At 36.8% G+C, this 14,317-nt stretch overlaps 1 protein-coding gene across 1 annotated transcript; it reads right to left on the bottom strand.

Moving 5' to 3' along the window:
• Positions 1 to 5,956: 5,956 nt before the first annotated feature.
• Positions 5,957 to 8,774, bottom strand: LOC108117040 (sodium-coupled monocarboxylate transporter 2). Its single transcript, XM_017229210.2, is given in 11 exon segments — positions 5,957 to 6,141; positions 6,202 to 6,493; positions 6,496 to 6,892; positions 6,947 to 7,360; positions 7,435 to 7,502; positions 7,561 to 7,612; positions 7,668 to 7,733; positions 7,789 to 7,948; positions 8,021 to 8,179; positions 8,247 to 8,352; positions 8,616 to 8,774. Coding segments are annotated over 11 exon segments (1,806 nt in total). The 5' UTR covers positions 8,641 to 8,774; the 3' UTR covers positions 5,957 to 6,074.
• Positions 8,775 to 14,317: the final 5,543 nt, after the last annotated feature.

Genomic DNA, 14,317 nt, shown 5'->3' with positions numbered 1-14,317 from the left:
TCTCAGCTCGACACCAATCTGATTTTTCAGGAGCAACGGTGGTGCTTATTTGGCTAGTTTTGAGTTCTATTCTAAAAGGGAAAGTATAGTATTTTATAATAAAATGATTTGAGAATTACAATAATCATTATCAATCGGAGGCAATTATATAATTCATAATATATCTTAAGTACAGATGATAGTAAAAGTTAATTTTAACTTAAGAATATATAAGAAGCCATCACAGTTTTTCTTTTACTTAAATTATTCTAGTATTTCCGATAGAAACATATTTATAGTTTAACTCAAATCCTAGCTTTTTCTAAGTATTTCAATGCCTAAATTAGCTACTTTTTGGCAACACCGATCAGGATCAGGAGGAGCAGTAGCAATAGCGGGGGCAGGGGCAGGGGCAGGGGCAACTAAAACGCACATCAAAATAATTTATGATGCACATCAGCCGAGCGAAGGTTCGTGTTGCAGCCAGTGGGAAAACACCTCGCACACGCAACGTGTGGCAGTCGCCAGGTTTGCCAGTTGCCAGGCTTGCCAGTTGCTCGTCCTGGCAACAACTTCGATGTCCATTTTGTGGCCATAATGCTCGGCCATAAGTTTTGCCCAGCAAAAACATAAACAAGCTAAATCAAGTCAAATGCGCTAATAAATCTTACAGAGCGTCCGAGGCGTCGTCGTCGTCATCGGTGTTGCTGTCGTCATGCAAATGTCGGTTATCTGGAATCTATACACTTTGAAAAAATATGTATTAACTTGACGATTTAACAAAGCTGGCTTATTCTTTAAGGAAAGTGTTTCTTTATAAATAAAAATAAAAATAGTAAAGTAAAGCTGAGCCCTTTAATAAAGATTTGTTTTTATTTTAATTAGTAGGAAATTTTAGGAAACACTTTTTTATTTGTACATTATTTTCTCAATGTGTAAGGTTCCCTTTGGTTTGCATTTTCATTTGGCACTTTGCACCCGGCGTATACTTGATATTAAAAGCCATAACAATTTAAGTTGATTTACGCTGCTGAGTGAAAAAAATCAAGTTAATTGTGTTCTGGGAGCCCAGTGACCTTCTAATTGCTGAGTAGCTTCGCTATAATTGAAATGTGCACGCATAATTAATTTCGCCCAGCAAGAAATCTAATTGTGCTGCCGCAGAATCCGCAGAATCAATTTGAATGCCAGTGTCAGCGTTGGTAAAGTTATCATTTCATTGGGGCTCTGAGGGGATGGGAGTGGGGGAACCGGGGTTTATTATTGTTGGCACAGCGGCTATTCAAGCAGCTCGCTTTCAAAGGCAAAAACAATCTCAACGGTCAGCGGATGCTGAAGGAAAAGCATTGGCAAAAAGGGGATGTAAGTCGGTAAGGGAGAAGCTTAAGTCATTTCGACAGCGAGTTGTGTAATCCGTCGACTGCCAAGGAATCTGATCTGATTTGCATGTGCTTGTGACTCAGATGGTTGGAGGAGAGACAGTGGAGGGCAAATTGGTATTAACAAGAATTAAATTTATTTTTAAAATAAAAAATAATCCTCTAAAAATCCTTTTCAGTCCTATTTTTCCGACTTTAACTGTATATTTCCTTAGTATTTGCATAAAACCAACTTAAGTCTTTAAATTCATGGTTAACTGTAAATGCATTTGTACAATTTTTTAACCTTTTTTTTGTTCTTAAATTTGGGTTAAGTAAATACTAAAGAAGAACATTTCGAGTACTCTCTTTTTGTGCAAATTGATATGTTTACTTTCCGTCCTTTTTGAATGAATTGCTTGTGCTCTTTGAGTTGTTTATTCTGTTCTGATAAATGCAATTCACATATTACAAAGTGAAAGAGACGGCACGAAAAGTATCTGAAAGATACAACACCCTTGGCAACCGAAAAGTTAGGCTTGAAACCAGTTGATTTGCTTTTTGAAATTCTCGCACGTTTGACGACAGCAGCAACTCCTATAAATTCATCATTTTATTTAAAATTTCACATTCGCTGACAATTTCATGGCCTACGAAATGTGGGTCCGATTCTTTTGTTCTTTCACTCTCTCTTTATACACGGCGAGAAATATGTTTAATATGCATGATCTTACTCAAAATGAGCAAGATATCTTTTCAAAAAAGGGCTTGCCATGGATTATGAATTATTAAAATTAGTTTAAAGCCGGGTTCTGATGTAAATAACATAGAAGTAACCTTAAAGATTAATATAAAAATATATAAAATATGATAAACTTTGCTTTTTTTAAGTATTTAATTCACAAATACATTTTCTATATTTTTCATATATTTCTGTGTACCTTAACCCTTTCTTTCTGGAACATTGTTTTTTGTATAGCTTGTTAATGATCCCAGTGTTACCGGGCATTGTTTTATGCTCTGTCTTGGCATCCAAATATTTGCACAGTTGCTTTTGCTCTTTATATGACGTGCATATATGTAATATCAGGCTATCTCTCTTGCCGGCGTTCGCCCCCTCTCTTTTGCGCCAGGAGGAAACCTTGGCAGCACCACTGCCACTTCATTCTGATGCCGCACCGCGTGATAAGTGGGTCAGTAAAACGCGAGCCGGCAAAAAAAAATCAAATAAAAAAATATATAAGACAAAAAAAAACGAAACTGAAATAATAAAAAAGTGTCACACCTGCTTGTTGGGGGCGTGGCAGTGGGGTGGGTGGGTGCTTTACATAAATGTTATAAATATAATAAAAATGTTATTTACACGCTTTTGAAAAGAGAAAGTCCAGAACAGGGCGCGCGCACACATACGAGACGTGCATTCATTTACTTTCGCATTTGCGTTTTTATTCCGCAGTGTTTCGTTTTTGATTTTATTTTTTTTTTTTGTATTTTCTTTTTATTTTGCCAGTTCACCCCTTTTCTGGGTTTGCTTAATTTCGAGCAATTTATATGTGAGAATTTTTCGGGGGAGATGTTCGTACATGGGCAATAACACAACTTTTATGGCCAATTTATGGGTGGTGTTCTTGTTTTTTGTCAAACGTGCGTTAAATTTGGCAAGTTGACACGGGAAAGTTGGGCCGTAGTTGGGTTTTTGGTTAGATAAAGGTAACTAGATATCCCCAAATAACAGTTAGATAAATATTTAACCTCTCATCTGTTTTCTTTTCTCACGCTTAGTTCTTGAGATCAACTTGTGAAAGAAACTATAAATAAACGGTTATATAAATAAATTAAAAAGGTGTCTAATTTCTGTGCGGTTTAGGAGAATAAAGAAATACCCTTAATATTATTTTTAAATGGGATTTAACTTGATTTATATTCTAATCATAGTTATTTTCTTCACTACACTATACACTAACTGTAACCAACAGCCATATTGTTATTATTTTCTTTACCCTAAGAAGTGTTCTAACATTTAAGTTATACTCCAAGTTAGAGTAATCAATTTTGCCAACTGTATGCGAATTTTAATTTAAGGTTTCCTTCAAAGCTTAATAAAGTTGTTCCGCGTTCAATGAACTCGAAATGGGTGCGTTTTATTTGTTCAACTCGCTGAGGAATGCAAACAATCTTTATTGGAACGGAAATGCTTACAGATTTGCATAAAGAAAATCGCCAGATCTGTGAACTATATTTCCTTAGAGGATTGTTAAGACAAACAGAGAAATGTTATTATTGACGGAAAGGCAAAAACTATTTGGCCAGCTTGTTATTTACATGAATTTATTTACCAAGCATTATGGGAAAGACTATTTAGAGTTCTAGATTGAGAAAGATAAAATAAAATGAATCTATAAGCTGCTTATGATCCTCTTAGATATTTTCTAACATAGAACCAATAAATAAAAGTTTTTGGGAAAATCCTTAAAGTTTCTACGAAAATGAAAGCACTTGAAAGCTCAAAGGATTAGAATAAGTTTAGTACTTGTTGTTATTTGTATCTGCATTCTAAATCCTAAGAGACACAAATAAATAAATACATTGTTATCCTACTATCATTCATCAGTTTGAGTCGGAATTCTTGTCCACTTGATAGTTAACCATCTTGTAATTGAAGCAGACACACCCGGCGTCGTTGACATCGCTTTCGGTTTCATTTTCAATTCCGATTCCCAAGGTCGATTCCGACCTACATCCTGCTACAAATAACTCGATGTCGTCCAGATCCCTTGGAGCTGGTGTGGAGCCAGTGCTTCAGTATAAATGAATGGGCAAACAAACAAAAAAAAAAAACAGCAAACTGTTGCACATTTAATGAAGGCGCCCCGCCGCTTCGCACTCCTTGACAAACGTAATTTATGCTCATCTACGGACCGCACATAAGCGGCACATAAGCTGCGGACACTTGTCCAGGCGATTGACAACATGACATTTTGAATGCGAAACGCCACTAGTCGGCGGACAGGAGCTACCGGACAAGTGGGTAGTGGACAGGCAGGAGCAGTTCGCATTTGGCCAGGGGTAAAATATGACAGCGGGAGCAACAAAAAACTAGCGTCGATTAAAAAAAACAACCGCTACGTGAGCTGCATGCCAATTGGCATATCAAGATTTGCAATGTGCCGGGCCAAAGAGCTCACTCAGTTGGGTTTTGGTGAATTTTCTTCTATTCTTTTTTTTTGCTTTTCAAACCTTAGAAGCGTGTTTGAGCCGCTGGCACGCGTTCCATCACCATCTGCCGGCTCCAATTGAAGTGGCTCAAATGTGGTGCAGAAAGTGCACTGGAAATAATAATTCTAAGCTAAAAACAATTTGAAAATATATAATTTTAAAATTACACTAACGGTCGTCTTAGATAAGAATTAATCGAAAATCACTGGAAATATAATTATCATTAATTGGTTTAAGAATTCTTTAAAAATTGCAAACATTTACTAATATAAAAAAGTTTTCATTTTTTATAAAATAAATGATTAAACTGTGTACACATGTGCCTAAACCTTTGTTAAATTTAAAACCAAGTAAGACTTAGAATATCTAAAATATTTTACTCCCAGTGCATTTGCACGTTCCACAAACAGATTGACAAACTGAAGGGGAAAAGTGTCCAAGCGTTTTGGCCTAGAGCACCGATCGATTCGTTGACGAAGTTAGGAAAATGAAGTTGTCATTTCGGTGGTGCGGACTGCTGTGAATTGTCGGTGGTTCAGTAATCAGTGGTGCGATGACGCGGACAGTCTGACATTTAGCCACTGTCAGTCGGCAAGGCTCTCAATTAGCTTACAACCGAAATCACTTAAGTTCTCATTGCCTGTTGGGCATAAATTCTGGCCAAAATATGAGTGGATGGCAGAGCTTCACTGTGTTGTTGTTACTATAGCCTGTTCAGCATGCAAATCTCGTCTCAAAAGAAGTGGGGCAAAAACTAAGTTACAAATGTTTCTTCTTAGTCATTTCAGATACCCTTTTTTGGGGGTAACTAAGTTTGGAGCTAAGATATAGAATATATATAGAAATTAAGTTTAAATACCATGTTTCTATCGTTTTTAGTGAAATATATTTTTAAATCATTTTTAGATACATTGACAGTAAGCAAACTGTTTTTATTGATTTATAAAAGAGTATACAAAGCTCATGATTATTTCAAAAAGTCCCCTCTTTTTGGCATTTATTCAAATTAGCATTTAAAACAAGCAAAAGCAGAGCATTAAGTTCACACAGACACGCCGTTATATGTACGTACAATTGTATTTTATATATTTAACTGTTAAGGTTTCACTGGTCGGTCGACCGATGTGCAGAAGCGGCCTAATTGAAATGCAGCGGATGTCGGCCGAAAGGGGAACAGAACGCAAAAGATGCTTAAGTTATTATTGATATTATAAAGAACATCGTCATGGCGAATTGGTCAGTGAATAAGTTTCTTGTTTCATCAGCGTCTCGGTTGTTAAGATTAAATAAGTATCATTAATTTTAAAGAAAGCCTGTGGGCTTAAGCTCAAAATGCTAAATTAAATGTGCATTTAACGTCAGTGGGTTTCATCAAATGTTTAAACAAATGGCCAGTTTCGATGTACTTCAAAAAGTATTTTAAAAATTGAAAATATTTATACAAATAACAAATTTATACAAATATTCTTAATGTTAACAAAATGTCCTACTATTAAATCTATATTATTATTTACAAAACTATTATAGTAGGTTTTGTTGTGTGTTATTCTTATCGCTAAGATCTGCGAAACATTCCTTTGGCAGGAATCTGAAAAAGGAAAATCAATTAAGATAGATATATAAGATAATTGATTATTAATATAAAAACCTATGAATCACTGGCGATATCAGTTCCGAACGTAATGTCTTAATATCAGTCGGTTTTGTTATGAGAGAGACCAAGGATCCCACAACCAGGGTTGTGACGACTCCAATTGGATTTACCCAGTGGTAGGATAGACGGTATAATGGAAACACTTGATCCTCATCCACATAAAGTTCTTGAGGGCTAGTCATGTTTCCCATACATCCCTCCACAGAAACAGGAAACATTTGAGATTTAAGTTGTCCCGATACAGCGGCGAATTGAGATCCAAAAGAAATCCATGCTGTTAAGAGAAACTAAATATCCCACCCACCACTGTACCTGTTGTATTTGCCCAGGGAACCAGCATTCCAAGGGTAAAAATGCCAAAAGCACTGCCAGCCGTAATGGATGAAATTGAATTGCAAACACTCAGAATGCCGCTCAGGGACTGGAGAAGAAATACAAGAAGGAAGGCAATAATTCCCTGGAAAATAATGCTGGATTTTATCAAAATTGTTGAGACTCTTTCGCTAGGATGCATCTTAAAGAACCCTCGAACTATGTCCTCCAAAAAAACCATTGCAAGAGTATTGAAACACGAGGAGAGTGAACTTAGTCCAGCTCCAAATATTCCGGCTATAAACAAACCAGGAATTCCATAAATATGGCCCATACTTTGGACCACAAAGAGCGGTAGGAGTTGATCATCTTTCTGGAAATCAATTCTGTTAACCAGGTTATATTTTAAAATAATATGATTACCCACCATAATCATTCCAGCACTCAATGGATCGCAGTCCTTGTACTTCGAATAAATTAACAATCCCGAGAAACAACAAAGAGCCACAAAGATACAAACTCCAATGGTGTAAAGCCAGGAGGCTTCTCGGGATTTCTTTAGCGAAGGCAGTGACATATATCGCTGCACCATATGTTGACCTACGGCATTTATGGATGTCCAGAATGAGAAGCTACCGATGATAACGCTCCAAACTGTATGACGAGTATATAGTGAGGGACTAGTATTGTCCCATATTAAACGTCCTCCATTTTGCGCATCCTCGAAAATAGCGCCTAAGCCACTGGAGTAATATGTTGATACAACGGCAATCGTCAGCATGGAAAGAAACATAACAACCACTTGCCAGACATCTGTGTGAACTACAGCTTTAAGACCTCCCTGTAATAACAACATATACACATTTAAAATAATTTAAAATTAGAGAATTTTATAAATGATGGCCAAAAACCTACCACAAAAGTGTACATAACGCAAGAGAATATCATAACCAGTTCAATCAGGTGAGCATTAATGCCAGAAACTAAAAGCCATAAAGATTATTCATAAACTGTATTTAAATTGGTGAAAAAAAAACTTACCCTGATTCAAAGCTAACGCCGGAAGATAAATAAGGAATGGTAGATATGTTATCTACAATTTTATCATTGATTACATTGTTAAGATCTGGGTGTTAGGTTTTACTTACTGTAGACAAAACATAAATGAAAGAAAGAATGCTCCTAACACTCCGATGGAAGCGCATTTCCAGATACTATAATGATTTAGAAATATGTAATAAATTCGGATAGAAATATTGGAATTCCAACCTCGTATGCAGAGCTAATTTTGAGGGCCCAGTACACGGGTAGAAAAACATAGGAAACGGCAAATCCTTGCAGGAAAATGGCTAGGATGATGAAAAAATATTGGGTGCCATAATGGTAAATCTCCGGTGGGGTGCCTATAATGGTAACGCCCGATAAGGAACTTAAGAGAGAGAGAGAGTATTATTAATATTTGCACATTTACTATAAACGAATAATATGTATAGTAGCTTACCTTCCAATTAGACTTAGGGCTACCGGAACCACAGTCATATTTCGGGAACCCATAAGAAATTCGTCTATCTTGCACGGACTTACATTTCTTTTTCCACTGCTATCTAAAAGATTTTGTGGTTCGGAAATGTTAACCTTTTTAAGTGTTTCTTTTGGTTTTCTAGAATATTTACATAGAAACTGATTAAAATACTTCAGATAATATACATATGTAGATTTTAAATTACTTTAAGGCACCAATATATATGCCCGTTCCGGTCGATATAACCGTCACGCCCAGAAATACGATATAGTCAATGGTTCCGAATCTGTAGTTTTCCATTTCGATATTTCCTGTAAAGGTGTAATTTACTTATTAATAGCAAATAGTGGATAATGCTAGATCAAATCAGGAATAAAGGTTTATGCAGGTCGCCGGGCAAAGTTATACTAACGTAAAACTTAAATTGGTTAAAGAACCACAAAATAGAAAGCCAAATGTTTCCACAAGCTTAAATTAAAAACAGGTCTAAATAGAATTGCAATAATTTAAAAAGCAGACGAAAATAACGTGATATATTAACTGGTTTTTGTTTTTGTTTCCATATGTTACCTACTGTTTTGTTGCTTCTTAAAACTCATTAATTAACCTATCACAACATTATCTAGCACGTGGATCACTTTTCATGGAACATAAACTTTATTGATAACTCGTTTTTAACATAGGACAAATTATAAAGTTTTTGTTCTTAAGATATTAGCGCATAACTGTAAACTGCTTAACACGTTTTTAAGCACTGAATATCGCAAAATAAATGAGAACCAAAGATGAATGGAAAGATAACTTTTGAATTGGCAAATGACAGGAAATTAAAAAATTTTTTAAACATACTTAACATATAAATTTGTTAAATCAATACAGTTGCATTTATTATATTGCACTGATATATATATATATTTAATTTTTTTTTTAACGATATTTAGGTTGGTGTACCCACTGTTCTGCCATATGATAGTGTTGGATAATGTAGACAGAAACAGTTAGCTTTTCACAACAGCTGCGTGTTAAATTTTGCTCTTATACTTGCGATTGTGATTTTGTTTTTATTTATGAAATAATATAAATACACACTAATATATAACATACAGTTATTGTTTTAAAGTGCTTAAGATAACGAAAGCGGTAACTTTGTTTTGTGGGCCAATGTATCAGGCTAAAATCACAGAACATAAGTTAACTTCAAATTTGTTCCTGTGCAGCTGGCATCAGTTGGCCATTTGGCAGGTTTCTAGTTTTCCCAACCCCAATTCCAATCCCAAAACCCAAACCCAAAACGCGAACCCGACCTATGGCACTAATTACGTGCTGCTGTTTGGTTGCCAGCTTAGACAAAGTGACGCCGACGACAAAGTCGCCTGTCGGCCAACGACCATAGACATCCTCTGTCCCCACATCCATAGTCCAAAGTCCATCCTGCATTGTCCAGTAGCGCGGTGTCGCCTTCGATGCTCGCTAATCCATTACCAGCGTCATTAATCTAATGAGCTGTTGCTGCTTGGCGCTCTTCGATGTTGTTAGCTGCTGCCTGGCGATTGCCAATTGTTGTTGCCACTGGCGGCATGTGTCGAGTTCCCTTGCCGCTGACTCTGCCTCTGCCACTGCGAATGTCTCTGCCATTTGGCCATCGATTTGTGCGCTCCAGTTTACTTACACATGTCAACATCATGGCCGCCGTCCATCACCTGATCCCCCAATGTGTTAATACATGGATATGCGATTGTGGCTTCCCCTTGTATTTCCCTTACTCCCCTTATCCCTTATATATCCCTCATCACGCCAATATCCCCTCCATCCATATATCCTTGTCTTTCGCAGTACTGTTGCTCGTTTATTTGCTCGTGGCAATTAACTTGTGCTAAACTGTTATCAGCTTGTCATTGAATTGCGGACGGAGGATTGAGTCTACGACGCACTGGGCTTAGGGCATTACCTTTCACTGGCTTCCGGTTATCGTACATCATTATATAGAAGCAGGATAATTCCCAATTTTAAAAGTAAATCTTTACAGGAATTAAATGAAGGTTTTTTTAATTTATTTAAAAACTTTCTTAATTACAATAAATTAAACTTAATAGTGCCCATTGGCCCCAATCTCTTTGATGCTATTACCTTTCTATGAAAATTAAAATAAACAATTTAGCATTCTAAAAACAAGACTAAATAAAATGAATAAATTATTAAAAGTATTTGTGAGAATATAAATATGTATATTTCTGCGCTTCTTTGCTGAAAATAAATTGCATTTCCTATTTGGACAAACATGCTAATGTTGATAGCGCAAATTCCTAGAACACATGCAGCTGCTAAATTCGACACTTACCGCCCTTCCTGCTACAAGTTTCTTCATGCCTCCGCCTCTCGACGGAAAATATTTTGTCGCCGAAAGCATTTCTTTAATTTAGTTGTGATTCAGAATTTCTTGTTGTTTGTGTATTCACACGTAAATATATTTATTTATGTGTTCTTTGGCAGTTTGCGGGATGGGTTTTTCCTCCATTCCATGATGCATTTTGTATTTTGGTTTTAGGTGTTTGGTTGGCGTCTGGCTTTGACTATTTTCGTTGTTTTGTTGCCAAAAGTTTTTGGCCAAAAGAAACTTCTACTCGGGCAGCAAAACAAAGGCGCAAATTGCAGTTGGAATTTTTGGTGTTTTGTTGGAAGAAAATATAAATACACAGTCAAGTGTGTAAGGCAGGCATTTAACACAGTTTTATACCAATCGGGTTTACTCTAAAAAAAGAAATAAAGAGCCTTAGGATTGGACAGAGAAACTTATATTTATTCAGGATGAGATAACAAAAAGTCTGTCTTGGTGAAAGATTGCACTCAATAAATAAACAAAAAAAAGATTTTCAATTAAAAAGCTACAAAAAAGTTTAAAAGAAAAGATTTTCATTTAAAACCTATCACTTCAATATCATTTATGTGTCCTTTACTTGTTTATAGCCTATTTTTATAACTATTTATTTAGCAAAAGCCATTTAATATTCCATAAATTTGATTTGTATTTTTAGCTTTAAAAACTGAAACTGCCTTTCTTCTACAGTTTAAAGACCTTCGACTGTAATGCTTGCATAATAGGTATAAATTTAACACTATAAATGAGTAGGTACATAAATATGTATGTACACATAACGAGATTCGGTTTTTTGCTTTTGTGGTGTGGCTGCCAAGCATTTCCGCAACGGTCCAACACAAAATTGGAGCATTTCCGGTGTGCTTACAAAAGACAAAACAATTACAACAACAAGGAGCGTAAGGCAAAAAAATAAATATATATATATATAAATAAAATAAGGCAAAACAGCAGTCCCAAAAACGAGGAGGAGAACAATGAAATTTCCTACAGCTACATATTTCTTGGCCAACTTTGTTGCAGCTGCACTTCGCGTAAAGTTTTCAGAACTCAAGTCTCGATTTCTTTGATGAAGCAAAAACAAGACGAAACCACAGCCACCGCAGCATCAGAGTTGAATCCGTGTTCGGTGTTCCAGCACCACCCAAAAAGTATTCCCCATTGCCCATTTGCCCATCTTCATCCCTGGGAAAAAACAAAAAACAATTACAGCAACTAATAAAGAAACATTTAAAAAGCAAAAGTTTATGCCAGGGCCAGTCAGCACTGAGCTAAGATCCTTTCCTTTCCATTCCTTTCGTTAAGAACTCGGACTCTGGTCCGTCAGCAGTTTTCGTTGGCGGTACATGAATAAGCAATTAAAAAGTTGTTATTAAAATTATTATGTGAAATCGTAATGAGAGTATAGTGTACTGTTCAGACAAGTGCCACCCTGCAGGGCAGTGTTTAATTTGCTGTTGGTGCTTGCACTTCTCAATCAGTTTTTATTCTCATGGTTTTATATTCCAAGGGTATATTATAGATGTAAATGATAAAAGGAAGTGATTTTGAGACTAGTAAATGAAGGTATTTATTTTTTTATATTTGCCAGAAACCATTAAGTAAGGTTAATTAAGGTATTTTCTATTTCAAAGTGGCAAACATCTTGGTTGGTCGAAAAAGAGTTAATGAAAATTTCATCTGAAATCCGTGTTTAGGTATTCTAAGAGTCAAAGTTGTCATTTTTAATTAGAAATTTCATTTAGGCGATACAAAATCTAATCTTTCTTTAAAATCTTACATCACAATGGGTATCCCTTAGTCATTTTCCCAACTTTTTACTTATTCAACCTACGTATACGTAATTTGAGCATGTATCGCCTGGGGTTACTGGGACTGGGGAGTTGAGAGAACTCCGGCTAATTGCTCGTAATTGTTGGCGGGTAAAACTTCTGCCATAGAGTTCACTGTTCTGTCGGGTTTTCGCCATTGATACGGTCAAAAGGATGTCAATGCCAGGACAGGTCGCCAACTATATCCATCAACGCTGTTTGCTGTCCACTGCGGTTGGGGCCAAGCACAACCTTGTGCCACTTTCCTCTTAAAAACCAAACATCTAACATCTAGGATGCCACATTCCCACAGCGACAAACTGACTTTCCTGTCGTCCTCCCGTTGCATACCAGATGCAGATGCAGATGATGCGATGAGATGCCCAGTTTGTGGGTTTTCTGGCATTTTGTTTATTTTAATTAGTGGAAAAAATATGGCACAGGGCACGCAATGAAGTGCTCCACTTGGCCAACTCGCTTCAATGCGTTCCACACAGCCGCAGGTCGACGCAACAATGTAGCTTTGTCGAGCGGCAACACAGGAAAAGTGCACTGTTAGGAAAAAGGGGTTAGTTGGGTGAAGTGAAGTTACCTACATAAGAACGGGTATATAAAACTTGAATAGTAAATTCCACTTAGATTTGTGGTTTGTCTCCCAAATTAGTTAATTAAATCTTATATTAAAAGTTCCAATCCATTAACCTTCCTTTTTCCTAAGTGTGTGCCAGGCCAGGCATGAAAGATGGCAGATGCGTTAGCGTTTGTGGTCCATTCTTCCCTGTCTGCTTGATGGTGATGGCGAATGGTGATGCCATCATCCTTCCTCCAAGCTCCCTCCCAGACCTTTTGCGATGGAGTCAACCCATTTCCCATACTCTTCCCTTTGGCCAAGAGCACATTGTCGTAATGAGCACACCGCAATTTGTGTCGTGTGCTGCGGGCCGTTTGCCATTCATTTGGTAAAAATAACAATTAAATGTTTTCGCAGTGGCCTCTGCCCGGGAAACTGGACTCGGAGATCTTATGTCCCGTGGTTGGGGCCAACAATTCACTTTTGTTTTTGGCCTTGTTACCGCTCGACTGCGGCCACTGCTATGAAAATAATTGCTGTGCAAATATTCTTCTAAATTACAACATTGTGTATTTATTTTAGTTGGCCCGACGAACAGAAGACGCCGCCGGCCGTCAACTGAAGAGTCCTGAGTTCTTCAAGAGCTTCTGCCAAGGCTAACGCAGGTTGTCAAATGCGAGGGCGGGCACTGAAAGAAAAATCAGAGGAAAATTGATACAGTGATTGGCTTTTGAAGTCCAAAGAATAAAGTTAGTTTAGAGTTTTTAGGCCTTTACATTTTCTAAATGCACAAAGTCGTAAATCTTAACTTAAAGTGTTCAATTTAGTTTCTACAGAATATATTTTATTAGAAAATTAAAGTTATAAAACTGTTTTGATGGTCTTAAAGCTAGCTTTTAAGTACTCTGCTTTCAAAGGAAAGATAAGCACTTTAATATACTTTTAAGATGCTGACGTTTTGGCCAGAAGGAAAAAGCGTTTTCTTTAAAAAATACCCAGACAATAAAAGCATTATTTGGGAGACATTTTATTTGGGAAGTATGCTGGCTCGAGAGACTTCAACAAATGGGAAATGTTTCTTTTGTTAGAGTTTATTTTGAGGTACCTTAAATGATGAAGATTTCTTTTCGGCAGAAGGAATTTTTCTCAAAAACTGGAATTCCTTTTAAGTAGAAAGGTTTTTTTTCAAGGTTTTTCTGATCAAGCAGCTGAATATGGATAACAATTGTATATATTAGAGCTACCACTCCATATAAGCTCTTAAATCAAAAAGATATGCTTCCACTACACCCAACTTTTAAAGTCTTGAAGCAGCCAATAAAGCAGGCGACAGGTTCGCTGCCACACCTGTTTGCATTGGCTCTCCCCATCTGTTCAGCTCGCACCACTTATTATGATGATGCATTTGGGTTTGCACCACCATCGGCATCACATCAGCCACTACAACAACTACAACACATAAAAACGGGGGCAACTATAACCCATGTGGGGCGGCGGCAAACGAGCGCAATTTTGTTTAT

The sequence above is a fragment of the Drosophila eugracilis genome, unplaced genomic scaffold, assembly GCF_018153835.1.
Source record: "Drosophila eugracilis isolate 14026-0451.02 unplaced genomic scaffold, ASM1815383v1 contig_75, whole genome shotgun sequence".
Lineage (NCBI taxonomy): Eukaryota > Metazoa > Arthropoda > Insecta > Diptera > Drosophilidae > Drosophila > Drosophila eugracilis.
Note: the sequence above shows the minus strand (reverse complement) of the source record. Positions and strands in the feature narration are given on the sequence as shown.